Here is a 17329-nt window from a genome sequence, read left to right as displayed (position 1 = left end):
GAAGATATACGATTTTCGAACATGAAATTTCATTGAAGAATTAATTAATATACAGCTTTGATTCTGTTGAAAACTTGTTATGAATGAAATCAACCTTCTAATAAAACAAGGTTTGTAGGGACATTCTTTTACCATAAAAATTTGAAAATATGATCGTAGTAGTTTTCTATACAAAATTACAATAAACCGCTATCTTTCAATAGTCAATACATTTCCATGAAATTCTCTTAGATGATCAATGCACTCAAAGTAGGTACTCACGGAAGTCATACCTAATGGTTAGTAATTGATTATTTTTATTGCCATATGAGAATCGATTGAAGGGTAATGGCCTTCATGACGTGTCACTATAATTTAATTTATTGTTGTTGAAAATCCATGGAAAATTACTCAGTTTCTTTAGCTGTCAACTATACAAAATAGGAATGTTTTCATTCTGTTTCAGCCTGAATTCAGTAATTTATGGTTCGTCAGGTATTGCAATATTTTAGGTTGAATACACAAAGCAGGCATAAGGAAAATACTGTTTTAACTGTTGAAAAACTTGAATGATGAAGGGAAGAATTAAATACAAATATAATGAAAACTATAGACAAGAATTGTCAGGGTGTTTTCCTTTCTAGTTCTTACTGAACCAGTTTTCAAATTTTTCAAGAATTCATCAAGGAGATCCAAAGTCGATGTTTAGTTGTTGTTAAAATGCCTAGAGCACGTGTACGCGGAATTTATTGCCATTTCGAGAAATCGCTAACCGTACGAACAGAAATCCAACTACTGTTATTAGATGTTGTTAAGCATGGTTGGATGATGCCCATAATCAAAGAAGAGTAGGCATTGGACGTCGAAGGGGCTCAAATGAAGTTCAAGATCGACGTCTAAGACTTATGGCCATTAGAAACCGATTTGCGACAACTTGGCTGATTGTGACAAATTTGGCTGATGAGTGGTTAGAAGAACAATGCCATCCTGTAACTGTGGTGAACGGTTTACTGCCGGATAAGGTCTTTTGGACTGCAGCATTATCGACCCCATCTTGTGTTACTTCTGACGGTTGAGCAGCGCCGGCAATGATTACAGTGTTGCAGAGAACGTCAACATTGAAATGTGGAATGGTATCAGGTCGTCTTTTCTGATGAATCTCGATTCTCCTTGGGTGCACATAATGAGCGAAGAAGGGTTAGACGACGTCGTGGAGAAAGATGTGAACCTCAGTTTGACGTTGAACGTCATGCATCATCGGACAGTAGGCGTTATTGTATGGGGTGCTATTGCACATACAAGTAGGTCACCTTTAGTTTTTTTTGAGGTAACATGACAGCGCAGCGTTACCTTCAAGAAATAGTGGAGCCATTCGTTCTCCCTTACTTTAACCGGCTCAAGAATACAATATTTTAGTAAGATAATTCCCGACCTCATGTTGCTCGAGTTTTAAACTTTTTCGAAGCGACCCATGTGAATCTTTTGCCATGGACATCCAGATCCCCCGATCTGTCGCCCATGGAGCATGTTTGGGACATCATGGGTAGAAGAAAGTGGGAAATTTACCCCAGCCCTCACAGACTTTGGCAGCTCTGAGACATGAAGTGCAGGTAGCTTGGTATTCCTCAAGACGAAATAGACCTTGTAAACCCTTCATTTTTTTCTCCAAATTTCAATCATTTACTCCTTGCTATACTATCTACGTTTTACCAAAAAAAATTAAAATTTAAACAGCCCCTTCTGAGTGTTGCAGTTTCTTTATCAGTTAGCATATATCATATAATCATTAATCATATAATCACGGCTATTTGGGAAACTGTTCAGTAGGTATATTCCCGCGAGGGTTACTCCATAATATTCAGTCAGAAAGAAAAATTCTGGAATATTTACAAGAAGATATCTGAAACTGACGCATTCGCCATTTTGAGGCTATTACCTCTTTGTATTTCTTCAACTGGTTCCCACGAGTGGGGCTGTATGAAAATGAAATATTATCTACAAGGTTAGTCAAAAATGTGTACCGAGCTTTCTGGGGGTGAGAGTACAGGGTGGGCAAATTTCGATGTTTTAGCACTACAACTTTTAAACCAGGGGAGATAGACAAAATCTGATACCCCATTCTCGGTCTCTTTTTCTGAGAAACTAACAAGGGTAGTATTCATTTTTGGCCACCTTCTTTTGTTTTCGAGTTATAAGCGAAAATTGGAAAAATGGCGATATCGAAAAACATTTATATATCCGCTAATATTGATGATAGAGCTCTGAAATTAAAACATTATACAGGCACTTTTTTACGTAGAATCCATTGGCATGCTCGTATTTTCGAAAGGGTTTTCAATTACGACGCTATGAGCCAAAGTTATGTTTTTTCGAATGGGAACACAAGATTTCTGTGCCATCTTCTGAAAGCTTAATTTTTCCTGATTTCAAAAATATATAACATGGTATGGTTTGTATTAAAATGAATAACAGAATATGGTCAAAAACCTTTTTTCACCTAAGACTCTCAATATTTCTATGGTTTATAAATTTATTTTATAAAAATAGTTTCGAAAAATATAAATGATCTCGGAAAAAATTTCCTAGGTAGCTTGAACACAGTTTCAAATATTCATCTATTGAAGTGGGTGCGAAATATCGAGAAGAAGTGTTGTTTGCGCATTGTGCTATTGTTGTCATTATTAGGTTGAATATTATTTCTTATTTCCCTTCGTAATTGAATTGTTGAGTTCAATCTTAAATGCGTTGTTTCATATGCTATTCAGAATGGATTGGTACTTGTGCGTATTCATTCTGGAAACCTTGTGGATCTTTTCGTTATTTCCAAATCAATTTTTAGATGAAAAATTTATAAGACATATCTAGATTCGAATTTTGTAGAAATTAGTGAAAAGCATAGAAATAATCAGATTGACGGAAGGACACTGCTCTTGTTATAGAAAGCTCAGTTTTTCTGTGCTCATCAACAGTTGAAACCATAGAAATATTGAGACTCTTAGGTAATTATTCTATTATTTATTTCAATACAAACCATACCATGTTATATATTTTTGAAATCAGGAAAAATTAAGCTTTCAGAAAATGGTACATTAATCTAGTGTTCCCATTTGAAAAAACATAACTTTGGGTCATAGCTTCGTAATTAAAAACCCTTTCGAAAATACGAGTACGCCACTGGATTCTACGTAAAGAAGTGCCTGTATAATGTTTTAATTTCAGAGCTTTATCATCAATATTAGCGAAGATATAAATGTTTTTCGATATCGCCATTTTTACAATTTTCGCTTATAACTCGAAAACAAAAGAAGGTGGCCTAAAATGAATACTACCCTTGTTAGTTTCTCAGAAAAAGAGACCGAGAATGGGGTATCAGATTTTTTCTATCTCCTCTGGTTTAAAAGTTGTAGTGCTAAAACATCGAAATTTGCCCACCCTGTACATTGAAGAATAACTATAGTTTGATGAATATTTATGGCCCAAAATGCTCATTAAGGGAGATATTTCCTTCCAATGTTGATAAAATTAAAAAAATTTCTCCGCATAACTTCTAAACGGTAAATGCCACCAGATTGAAATCTCTGGCATAAATGTGAATTGTTTAAATACACTTTTTATTGCACGTTATTGGTACCCCCAATATTAATAAAACAACACTATGTAAATAGAATTTAATCATAAAGAATTTCTTTGAAATCTAAGGAACGTACATTTACCTAAACAATAAGCTTCTGATTTTTTCAATTCCCTCATAGACGAAAGGGTCGAAAGCTAGACCTGAATGCAGCAACAATCAATGAATACAAAAACAGCCAATAATCCAAACGCTCAATCATGCATCACATGTAAACTTTGCATGATAGATCAAATCCAACACAGGGAAAGGACAGTTCGCGTGTCCGCTAGCTCTGTGTAAACATAAAATGGCCACCATTTAGTTGCTCTCTATTATGAATTATTTTAACACTCCTCTGTAGACACGCGAATTCCATACGCTCTTTTTGTTTGTGACCGATAAACACGGACGTAGGGAGGATAAAAGCAAATGTTTGTACGCTAGAGTGATTCTGCTTCCATCCTTTTCTTTGACACGCAAAATTAAAGGAGATAATATGGGTTTGATACCTGTTCGTTAACAGCGTGTGCTAATTAAATCTTCTCTTCAAATTTCGCCTTTGATTGCAGTTTTGAAATTCACATACAGGGTGTTCCCAAATTGAAGGTACCAACGAAAATGACAAATTCCTCGGCAAGGGCATATATACTTTTTTTTCTTCGGGGGGTAATCGAAAAAAATTTTTTGACGACAACGTTTACTCATATCTGTAATGAGAGAAAAACAGGTTTGATATCGAAGTTTGAACCAAATTACTCGAAATATTTTTTTCCTACCAATTCGATTGTTCTTACCTTATACTGGGGAGTTCCTGAATGGACTAGTCTAGTGATGTTGAGAATACTATATTTGACACGATAGAATTAAAATATAGAGCAAAACTGATAAATCAGTGAAAAAATTTCGAAAATCCATCAATAATTGACTGAGAAATAGATTATTTAAATTTACGTATTTTAGCGCTGAACGTCTTTGGTCTGTGACGTCACGGCTCTTGCCTGTGATCGCTACACCATAAATTACGTTTAAATACTTAGCCGCGCCAAGGCTCTCACGCCGTTTGTAGTTGTACAGTGTAGTTTTAACTCGAGTTTTGTTTTTATGTCACCATAATGGAAGAAGGCTTCATGAAAGGACAAAGTGACAATTTGCCTAAAATAGATATATTCGCAGTGATGGAATTTTTTCCTTAAAAACCATCTTATGCCAGTGCAGAAATAAAAGGAGTTAAACTTTTCAAGTAAGTATCTACTTTTGAGTTTGCTTCATCATGGTTCAACTTATAACGATGATTGATTTAAAAAACCTTTCATAAACAGTTTGTAGTTGAGTACTGGTTGTTGAAGTCTATCAATGGCAAAACATATTTATGTGAGGAGTAAAAGGTAAAAAGAGAAAAAAGTAATTTATATGTATGTATATAGTAAGTTATTTCAGCCATCGTGTAAGGAACAAAACACGACACGAACGGCACAAGTGATTGTACACCAATGAATTCGTAAGCACTCTGCGAATACCAGTCGTCTAGTGTATGACGTCACGACACTTTCACGTACTATGAAATTATTCTTCCAAGCGCAACTTCAAAGTCCCATAACTTTTTCATTTCTAGAGATATTTCAATGATTCTTCCACATTTTTGTTTCATCTTACTTAAATTTTTAGAATTAATCCTTAACAAAAAAATGAAAACTAGTCCATTGGAATCACGAAGAAAAATGGGAGATTACTCAGATAATTTTAAGAAAGAAAACTCCCATAAACATGAGCCCGCAAACTTTTTGTTTGCGAGATACAAGGTGTTTCTTGTAGTCCTACTTTTTTGTGATAACTATAAGCTTATCGAATCTTTATTAATCTTCGCTGTTGAGTGGGTGAATAAGTACCAAAACGTCCAAAACTTATAATTAATCTATTCATCACAGCGTATTAACTGGATCTCTATAATAATTTGAATTTTCCTGAGGATAACTAGAGAGCTGTTTGAATATTTTTTCTCGAAATCGATAGCAGATACGACAAAACTACAACAAACCAAAAAGTGTAGTGCTGGACCAGAGTTTCATTTCACATTTTTCTAAACTACTAAACTATAGCAAAGATTAGGAAATAATGATTCGATAAACTGGTTTAATCATCACAAAAAAATAGGACTACTAGAAACACCATGTACCTCGGAAACAAAGGATTTTATTTTATGTATTTAGTTTGTTTTCTTAAGATTATCCAGGGAATCTCTCTTTTTCCTTGGTATCTCCAATTTAAGAACACCCTGTATAGGGAACTTAATTAATGGATATTCATTGTAAAATAAAATGAAACAAAATAATTTCCACAAATATTTTAATATTGTTATTATATGCTATAATTGTTGTGTTGTTTTTTCAATATTTGTGGATATTCATTTGTATTTGTGTGAGAGAGACATTGTGTGATTGCAAATTGGTGAATGTACGATAATTCGAAATAACGACAATTCGTAACCACCCCTTCAAGAATCTTAAATGGATATAGGGTACTAATAATTAGTACCTATTATTTGAAGGTTTTTACAATTATATTTATGAATAAGCTAAAAAAATTCGATTCGGTGTGAAAATCCATTAGAAGTGCTGGATGAAGAACTGTAATAAATCGAAAATTAGGATTCAAAATGTTACAAAATTAGGTAGTTTGGCATTGAATAATAGCTTTCTCGGACGATCTCAGATAATCGAAATTTATTAAGCACATCGAATGTAAATTATAAACATTTAGACCTTCACCTGTATCAGAATGCAATTCGATATTATGTTCCATAAATAAGCGACATATTAAAAATAAATGGGTATCATAAACATAGGCTTATCAGTGTCAGCAAGAATATTAAAATAGCTGAAAAACTGAATTCATCGAATTAGGAGGCATAGAGACTTTGAAAAAATTGCAACTTAGAAATTTTTCGACGAATGATTGAGTTGTGGGCAAATTGGAAGTACCTCAAAAGAGGTTCATGAAGGGGGTTTTTTTTATGTGTAATCAAAAAAACAAGCTTGTACCGCCGAGAGATACAGATTAAAAAAGTCAATTCATTTCGCGCGAGAATTGATTAATTTAAGGTGAATAGGAAAGAAAGTACCTCAAAAGAGGTTCATGAAGGGGGTTTTTTGATGTGGAAACCAAAGAACAAGTTTGTACCGTTTAGGGATACAGATTAAGAAAGTCAATTTATTTCGCTGGGCGCGAGAAGCTGAACAGAACAAGACCTGTCCTTGAAAGCGATGTGCCAGATCACAATAAGACCTTTTGTGAATCGATATAATTATTCATCTCCAGGCTGAAGGATCCTAGGTCGATGGCCATTTGTTTAGAGGCAATAAACAACAGTTAATACAATTCATCTCCGAGACAATTGGAAAGACGCTCTTCCAGGGGTTGAAAGAACATCAACCGGAGACACATCGATGACCCAGCTCTTTACATTTTAAAGAAATACTATACCGTTATATGTATAGTTCCGACAGGAATACTAACAAGTGCGCGAAAATCCCTAGAACTGTCGGTTATAATCGGGCATTTCGTAATCTTCCCCATGGCATCCTGGCTGCACTCGGTATTCCGAGTGTTATTAAAGGATTATTATCCCTTAATAACATTTAACCTGGTATTACTAAAAAGTGCGTATTAGTAAGAAAGACGGCTATTAAAATACTTCTTGCAGTTTATAAGTTTGTTCTTATTGTTGATCCTTTGATCACATCTGAATCTCCTGAGTGCTACGAAATGTTGATGAAAACATGAATAAAAATTTAATTAGTGACTAAAATCAACTGATAAATAAATTCAACCTCGCAATATGATTGAATCCCTTTTATCATTTGAATTTGCAAGCACTAGATGTCCCCTTCAAATAAAAATTCATCTATTCCGCCGTTTACCGGAAAAACTAATACTTAAGGAAATTAATTCTTACCTCTCGGTGGACTTGAGTGTATGTACAGTCCATTGGGTGGCATATTCTTTCCATTAATATTGGTCTTGGCTCTTAAAGCTGGCATGATTCTGGTTACATCTTCTTGTGTCACAGTAGCACCTATGAAACAATTTTTTGTATTATACTCGTCTTAAACTTCAAGTAAACATCTTAAGTCAATAAAATTATTTTATACTTAAATACAGCTAGCAGAAACAAATTGAAATTTTTGTTTTTTTTTTGTCATATTTTGAGATTCATTTTAAGCTTACGTTCGAACCCACTACCGAATCCTTGATTTACTTTCTTAAAAAAATCCTGGGTTCTGCTAGCACTACCGTTATGGGAATCTCCATAAATGATAAAATTTCAGAAATTTCAGGGAATTTCGTCAAATTCTATCAAATCAGAAAATTATCGAAAATTGTCCATTTTGTGGATTAGGGCACATTCTCAATTGAAAATTGAAGAAAACATTCGTTCAGAATTACAAAAAAATCTGTTATTTAAGGACTAGCCGTAATAACTATCAATTCAAAATCACAAAATGAACTTATTCACATTTCCGAAGTTACGAACAAATCTTCATAAAATCGTTTTTAGACACTTTTATTTATGTGGGAGTTTGTGGTTTTTTCCTTCACGACTAAAAATGAAAGCGGCATTCATTGAAATTATCCTACAACTGCTATGGAAAGTAGCATGTTTTTCATAGCTCAATTTCAAAACTATGTATTGCTCATCCACACGGCACTTTGCCTACACTTCGCTTGGAAGACCTATGAAATTGGGCTTTTGAGAAGTCGTTTCTATGGAAACTAAAAAAAAGAACAACGTCAACGAAGGCCATTTTGAACTGAATAGGGTAGGTACATTACTTGAATTATTTCAATTTGTACAGTTGTAGGAAAACTGGAAAAGTATAGTTTTCTCACTCGTGTGTTTTCCACACTCGTGAGAAAAGTTGGACTTTCCCCACTACTATTATTAGTACAGTACATCCAAAGTCACTTGGACGTTAAGCCTGAATATTTCGATCATACAAGGGTTGTCCAAGTTTCCAGAAATTCCTTAGGGACCAATGAATTTATTGCCTAACAATACTTTCGAATAAACCCCGGTATTTAGCGGATCGCGGTGTCCACTTCAAAGGGACATCTGGCTAAGCGTTTTTATGGACTAGTTCAATAAGTGACTTTGTATGAACTATACGACAATATACTATTTTCAATTGAGAATATTTCCAATTCAACAAAATGGACAGTTTTTGATGATATTCTGATTTTTGAAACTTTGTCGAAATTCCCTGAAATATCTAGAGTTTGCCATTCCTACTGATAGAGCTAGCAGAACACAGGATTCTTTAAAAGAAGCTAATTCCCATTGTCCCTAAAAAATCGATTTGCATTTGGTACTGCCAGTTTATGGTAAATTTAGTAGAACTTATGATATCTCGTTAAAATGTAGAGCAAAATATTTTGTAAAAGAGGGTAATAAATTAGCCTGAAATTATTTTTGTGTAAGTGAATTTATTATGAGGACTTTCTTTATGGTTGGGTTCTGCTAGATTAACGATAAAGCCTAGAGAACCCAGAATTTTTTAAAAACGTAAATAGAGATATTTAGTAAACGTAAGCCTAAAATTAGCTGAAAATTATGGTGCAATCAGATTTTTCATGTACATTCAATTTGCATTGGGTTATTTGGTATTACCAGTTTATTGTGGAGCAAGAAGAACCCATGATATCTCGTTAAACTGAAGAGCAAAAAATGTTGTAAATACGCTAATAAATTAGCCTAAATAGAGCCTAAAATTATTAGGTATGTAAGTGAATTTATTCATTGGAGTTTCTTTATGGTTGGGTTCTGTTAAGTTAACGGTAAAGGTGATAGAACTCAGGATATTTTTAAAAAACGTAAATTCAGAAATATGACAATGGGCATGATATGAGATAAAATTATGTTGTAATTAGATTATTCATAAAAGTCGATTAGCTTTTTGTTTTTGCTAGCTTAACGTTAAGCCAGCAGAACCAGCGATATTTTCCTCAATTGATGAAGACCAAAAGTTTTGCAATAAGGTAATAAATAAGCTTAAAATCATGATAATAAATAGAAAAAAAAAAACGAAAACAGAAAAGTTTTCCTGTTAGATTTTCTGGGGTGTCAGTTTACGTCAAAGGCTTACCTTAACCTTAATTGTTCTTGCTACCACATTTTCAGAAAGTCCCCAAATTGTTATACAGAAAAGATATCGAAATATCTGTCTATAGGCCAAAGTGTTTTTATTTAAAGAATATTTCATGAAACTAATCGTAACTGGTCACAATCCGGACTGTAATTCTTATGGAACTGAATTTCTGGGAAGACTTCATTCAATTATTTTTCGGAGTGATGAAAAACGTGTTGCCCACGCCTTTTCTCGCAATAATATTCAGTAGGCACGCCACAATGTCGAGAGTTTGTCTTCATAAATCATTTCAAATGTAAATGGGAAAGGAACATTTTTTATTTTTGGGTAACTTATTCGAATGATTAGAATTTGTGGACTGGGGTGCTTCAAACTTGCGAACTTGAGTTTCAATTGTTAATTGATCAAATATTTCAATTCAATTCGATGTAAACGAAGTTTGATATCATTGTGTATTAAGTATCAAGAACGGTAAGGACATTTTACCGATCAAAGGTAATAGTTTGTCTAAGATCCTAGTCCTGAATAGGGCTTGGCTTGATTTTCAAGCTACTTGGCTTGAGCTTGACTTGATTTCAAGACAAGTAGTAGTTTTTCCATCTCAAGTCCAGTCAAGTATATTTAGCAAGTACTTGAATCATATCAAGCTACTTGATTTTTAGCAGTTTTATTGTGTTGTGTCACATCAATAAAAAAAATAGGAAATGAGAAGGAATTTTATTTTTCAAACCTATTCTATGAAAGAACCGAAAATATCAACTTTTTTAAATAGAAATATAAATTAAATCACTATAAATCATAACAAAATAATAAATGAAGTTTCTTAATATTGAGAAACCTCCAGGCTTTGCTTGATTTCATAATTTTCCATCCAGGATCTTAGATACATTAGGCATCTTATAGATTTGTCGCCTAACCTATTGCGGGTTTTTGTAACTGTAAGAGCAGCTCTGAAAAATTGTCTTTCAACAGGAGATGAAGATGCTGGCGTTGACAAAAAATCCTTGGCCATTTTGGTCAAGTTTGGAAAGATATTTCTGAAACTATCAATAGATTCAATTAAAATGTGAGAAAACTACTAATAAAGTCACACTGGCGAATGCTTCAGTCTCTCGGCGCTCGAGGAATCCCCTTATTTAGTCTAAGCGCGCACGAGATTGCAGAAATATATGACGTGCGACGCGTGCATATCAAGCTCAAGTAATATCAAGTATTTTGATATCAAGTCAAGTAATAATTATCTAAAATCAAGTCAAGTCAAGCTCATGTATGTAATTTTTCATGAGCTTTTTTTTCAAGTCAAGTAGTTGTTTGAAATATCAAGCTACAGGGTTGATGAATCCCAAGTCCTGAATATTTAATATTTCAATGAATATTTAACCGTTTGTTGTATTGTAAGTGATTCACTGTTCTGTTTATCTTAGCAACCAGTAAAAATTCTACCGATTTAGCAACAAACGCGGTAACAAACAAAAGTCGTTTGAAAAATGACACTTTTCTTAATGGAAATTATCCGACTTGGGTTTTTTCTCCACATGATGGAGATTCTGCATTTAGATGAGGATAATATCAGGCTTTGCACTAAATTTCATGTTGGTTACAACATCAAAAACAGAAAAAAATTATGACAACTGATCCGTCCGAGTTTAATTCTAAGAAAACAAATTTGAAATGAATTAATTTCTCTGAAGATTTGTATTACCGGCGAATTTAAGGGAAAGGACAAAATTTCGACGAAAGTTTATTTTCTGCAATAATATACTGTGCGCCATGTGAAATAAGGATGTAGTAGTCTGGTTCAGGGAGAAAGATCATTGTCTCAAACCCCAATATGCAAATTTTCAATACAAAATTATGATTAGTTTTTCACTCGGTTTTTCATAAACTTTTAATAGGCCATCGTGGCAAATCACCCTGAATATTAAAGAATGAAATTTTATTATATCGATAGAAAAGTACATTGTATCAATGAAATCAAGTTGATGATTGCCATTCTTCAATACAACGAATACATTTTTTTCAATGTACTGAATCCATTCAAGGTGCTGTAATTTCTCTGTATGTCAAGATATAAATATAAATTTTAAAAAAATGTTAAAAAAAATGAGGCAACGACTAAGTATTCGTGAAGATTTTCGTCTGTCAATGATCCACTCCACAGGGCGTTCTGTGTAAAAGTTTACTTTTCTTTGTTTTTATTCAAAGTAACAAAGGACGGCATCGTGAAATTGAAACAGATATGTTTCCGAGGAATGAAACTACAAGTCGAAAAAATAAACGCTATAATCGGACAAATTATTCAAGAGTAAATGAACTCCAAAGTTCGTTGAGTTCTAATTTTGCCGGTAGATACACTGAATAGGTGCAACATGTTTTAACGTACAATGCAGACTTTAATAATTACAGAGTTATAAAAATTCAAATTTCAATAGGTTGAGAATCTTTCGAAAAGAGTTAAATTTCAAGGATTTTGTTTATTGCGTTGTACTTTTTCAAGATGGCTGTAAAAATGCCGAGCGCAATAAATTCATTGACACATCAACAATCGGTTATAGTTTCAGTTTATTATTCAGGACATTACAGCGAGATTTTTTCATTTAAGGAACATACCTACTAGCAAAAGTCATAATGATTTCATGTTTTACAGTCTTCACTATTTCAAATACGATATCTTGATTTTTAGACTTCGTAATTCTGAAGCTAGGATTATTACTTCTATACAAGAAGCAACTGACGTAGTACTAAATTTTTTGCAAACACTATTTACTCACATATTTTATTAGGATATGTCAGAAAAGAGAACGGCTTTTTTTATTCGATATATTATCTGCAGAAAATAAAATTTCCAATCAAAAATTCAAGCTAATTATGCAATTCCAATTTCCATCATGAGAGAACATTCTTCACGGGGGTTTCTCAAGAAAAAATATAAAAACTAATTGAAAAAAGTTTCTGTCGAATAACATCACATCGGAAACAAACAAACTCACCTGTTTCAGACGCAAGTCCAGCACAACTGGACTAGGGGGAATTATCGATGAAGTCCGAAATCAATGAGAATAAAAATACGATGAATAATTGAACTCACTGGGTATGGTCACGTCCAAATGTTGTAAGAGAAAGATAGAGAGAGAGAAGGGAGTAGCGAGTACTTTGACACGAACTGGTTGGCTGCTAGTGATAATGTGGTGAATACACCACTGGATAACAACCCTTCTGATGTCTTGGACATAGGCGTCCTGATTTATGATGATGAGAAGTTGATTGACTCAACCCTTATACATATTCAAATGGAGATTCTGCGCTTCTGGAATGAATCGAAGGGATAGATTTGGTTTTTGTGCGCTTGTTTTAGGGGAACAGCGAGCTATCAATTTGACCAAATGTCTATCTTTTTCGAACTTCGAGTCGGAAGCGGTGTCAACCGATTTTATACGATTCAGTTATGAAAAATATGACGGTAACTTTCGAATGGGATATGCTAGCGAATTGAAATTTCAATCTTGGTTTGTGAATGGGCAAAAATAGGAAGGGGGGAGGTGAGGTTCGTTTGAAATTTCATGTGAATAATTAACGGAACGGATACATAAGAGGCCAATTGAAAAGTCCCCGGTCTACCAAAGTAAAACACTTTTTTCTGCCAAAATTCGATTTTATTAATCTACATAGTTGCCTTCGAGGGCAATACAGCGATTATAGCGATTTTCCAACTTTTTTTTTGGGCGATTACTAATTCATTGGCGCTAAATTTCTTTCCAGCGAGCATTCATTGAGGTCTGAGAACAGGAAAGAGTCGCTGGGAGCCAGATCTGGCGAAAACAGTGGATACAGAAGCAATTCGAAGCTCAATTCATGCAATTTTGCCATTGTTTTCATTGATTTGTGACACGGCGCATTGTCTTGATGGAATAGCACCATATTTTTCTTCAAATGAGGCCGCTTTTTTACGATTTCATCCTGTAAACCATCCAATAATGCTATATAATAATCGATGTTGATGGTCTGGCCCTTTTCGAGCTAATCAATGAATATTATACCTTGCGCATCCCAGAATACTGATACCATAACCTTGCCAGCTGACTGTTGTGTTTTTCCTGGCTTTGGATTGGGTTCATCGTGTGTAGTCCACTCAGTTGACTGTAGATTGGACTCCGGAGTGAAATGATGGAGTCTTGTTTCATTCATTGTCACATATCGACGCAAAAATTAAGGTTTATTGCTCTCAAACAGCTCCAAACACGGCTCAGAATCATTAACACGTTGTTGCTTTTGATCGATTGTGATCACCCATTTTGCACACTGTTTCTCATGTACATATATTCGTGAATGATATGATGTACACGTTCGGATCTTCACAATGTCAACATTTAAGTTGAAGTTATCAGGTGGACAATCTAATGAATAAAATTCCCTAGTTCTAAATTAGGGATTCTGCAACCCGGATCTATTTAGAACGTTTCACTTGGTATCATAGTTCAACCTTTTTTGATCTAAGGGCTACTCGAAATATTATTCGATTAAATTCGAACACATAAACAGTTGTTTATTTAAAAATTATATTATAAAAATTTGAACACATAAACAGTTGTTGAAAATAATGAATGGTAAACATTTTCGCTAAATTCTGAATCTTCCATGATGAATTTTTGGCTACTCGAAATGTTGGTTCTTGAAGTTGCAGTGCATCAATTATTTGAACGATCACTCGTATGGTAACCGAAATAAAGATCAACTAAGTTTGATACTTAGAGCAGTAAAAACCATAGAACAACAGTCTCATACATTCTTAGCTCCTTGTGTGTACTATTACATACAACCAGATATTAAAACATGTTTGGCTTTGGATACTTTCAAACCTTAATTGAAAATGTGTATAGGAATTATAAATTTATTGGTTATCACCACCTTCATTGAACGTCCCAGATAATACTCGTATATTCAGAGCATTGTCATTTGTAAATGTATTTTGAATAAGTTAGAACAAAAATGGGTCAGGTATTTAAATATTTGTTGGATTATTATTGGTGTAATAACGTTTTTGTATGAACATTGATCTTTTCGAGTTTTCTTTCGATGCCCATAGCGTCATGAAATGAGACGTCGAGTTGATAATTTTGTTGAATATGACAATTTAGGTTTGGGTTTCTATCATTTGAAAATATCGGTAGGGTGATATTGATCCACAGAAGCATTTAAGCTGTTTAAGACAACATAAAATATTTATTGTATCAGTGAACATGAATTAACAAAAAATGTCATAAAAGCAGATGCCTCAAACAAAGTGATTAGGATGAACATTCCAACAGACCTCCGAAGTGTATTACCACAGTTTATTACATTTTGATGTTATGAAATATGAATATTAAAGAGATTGAAAGATTAAGTTGAATGCAAATGATGAACTTAATTACCCAATGAACTCAAAATAGTAGGTTGCATAATCGATGTCGTTATTAGAGCACAATAAAGGAATTAGAGCCATGTAAGGAAAAGTGAAAAAAAAATCCAATTTAAGTTACAATTTTTATTTTTTTGCACATAAATTAGACCCTTGGTTATTCATTTTTCAGATAAAACTAACAAATATAAAAATAATGTATCATGTGGTAGGTAGTTGAAATTATCATTTTTATAAATGTTACTTTCGCTACCATTACCCCTTAAATCGGGTGTTGGGAACCATCACATAATTCTCAGCAAAATAGATTTTCACCTACAAAATAAACATAAACTGTTGGATATTGATATTTGATTGTGAATTGCGCGAACTTCGATACGCGTGTGCAAAGACCTGTACTTGACCATCTCAATCATTGTAGTAAATAAATTAAGAGTCAACGAGAAAACAAAATGTATGCAAATTACAATCGAAGTAAAAACCAAGTCAAATATCAGTGTATTAGTTAAATATAATAAACTACTCTACAAGTTGCATAAAATCAACCTCCCACCCCATCTCATTAAACTGTGTAAGCACTTCCTGGAGGGCAGGACATTGGCTGTCAAAGTTGGATTATTTACGTCCTTTTACTTTCTACCTGAGCAAGGCACTCCTCAAGGTTCTCCTCTTTCGACACTACTTTTCAATTTCTTCTGCCATGATATCATCCGAGAAAATATGAACTCCCTTTACATTTTGCAATTTGCAGACGACACAACTCTGGTATCCCATGCAAAAACATTAAAAACTTGCACACAGAAGCTTCAAGAACTCCTTGATGAACTCTCCAACTGGTTCCGGAAATGGAGAATGAAGATTAATCCAGACAAGTCGCAGTTCATAATTTTCGACCACAAAATCTCTCCTGCATCACCAACTTTAAAGATTAATGAAAAAAGCATAAAACCTGTACCTGCAATCGAATACCTTGGAATGAACATTGATTGTAAATTGAACTTCAACCTACACACCAAGTTGATGAAGAGAAAAACAATATCAAGAGCCAAATATTTTTCCAAATTAGTTTACAGAAAGCAGGGCATTAACATCAAAAGTGCATCAACAATATATAAAACAATCTGTAGACCTTTATTAGAATACGCACACCCAGTGTTTGCCAACTGCAAGCCTCCAGCAATTAAAAATCAGCAGAAACCACCGCATTGAGAACCATAACCTGAATGAGACATCCTAGAAATCCACTTCATAATCCTCCAAACAGTCTACTTTATCTGAATACCAGAATAAAACCTATTGAGATAAGAATGAGCAGACTGAATAAGGCATTCTATAACTAGGTTACTTCAGTTGGATGAAGTGATTTCTCAATACCAGGAAGACAGAAGGAATACATCTAAGAGAAAACATCCAGAACTCCCACTTATAGCAAAGATCAAAAGTTTAATATGAAAAAATGAAATAATTACCTTTTACCTTAAACAAATTCAATGTACCAAAAATTGTTAAAATACAGGCTGAAGGACCCTTGGTCGATGGCCAATTGCATATGCAATAAAGTACTGTTATTATTATTATTATAATAAACGATACATAAGTATAACATGGTGCCAGGTGTCATTCTAGTGCTATAGATCAATTTAGGAGAAAATAACTGGAATATTTACAATATTCACGTTGATGGATAAAGATTCATATTCAATTCACAAAATGTCCGACGATGGAGAAGTGAGGGGCGATCACATGCCACTTTGAGACCTATAAATGAATTGATGTTATCATCTAGTGAAAATAATGCATCAAATTGGAGAGAATGGAAGGAAAATTTCGATATATACTTGATAGTAACAGGATTGATCGATTCTACTGAATGCCGAAAAATAGCTCTGATGCTAAAGTGAATAATTATGCGAGTAATATTTTCGCACGTAAACAATTGCCATTGTTCACTAAGTATTGCAATATCGAAGATTTCTTAACAGCATTGACAAACTTGCTTTTGTCAGAAACGTACCCATTAGGATAAAAACAGCCATATCTTTTTTCTTTGAATAACAAATGACTTGTGTGATACCTCTTTGAGATCACTATAAAATAGACAATTTATTGGTGTAATGTGCAGCAGTAGCTCGGTACATTTTTTTCCACTACGATGGGCTAAACTTCATGAACAAAATAATCCACTACCAAAATTTC

At 33.9% G+C, this 17329-nt stretch overlaps 1 protein-coding gene across 2 annotated transcripts in view; it reads right to left on the bottom strand.

Annotated features, from left to right (window-relative positions):
- Positions 1-12964, bottom strand: part of LOC123681009 — a 55056-nt gene extending 42092 nt beyond the window's left edge. Inside the window, exons 1-2 of one of the 2 annotated variants that reach the window (XM_045619167.1) lie at positions 12726-12964; positions 7545-7664 (exon numbers count right to left, since the gene is read on the bottom strand). In XM_045619167.1, coding sequence (XP_045475123.1) covers positions 7545-7629 — 85 coding nt within the window. In that variant the 5' untranslated portion in view covers positions 7630-7664; positions 12726-12964. The remainder of the gene's footprint in view (positions 1-7544; positions 7665-12725) is intronic. The other variant, XM_045619168.1, reaches the window with a different exon arrangement.
- Positions 12965-17329: the final 4365 nt, after the last annotated feature.

This window comes from Harmonia axyridis, chromosome 5 (genome assembly GCF_914767665.1).
Source record: "Harmonia axyridis chromosome 5, icHarAxyr1.1, whole genome shotgun sequence".
Lineage (NCBI taxonomy): Eukaryota > Metazoa > Arthropoda > Insecta > Coleoptera > Coccinellidae > Harmonia > Harmonia axyridis.
The sequence above is the reverse complement of the archived record's forward strand: the minus strand, read 5'-3'. Positions and strand labels throughout refer to the sequence as shown.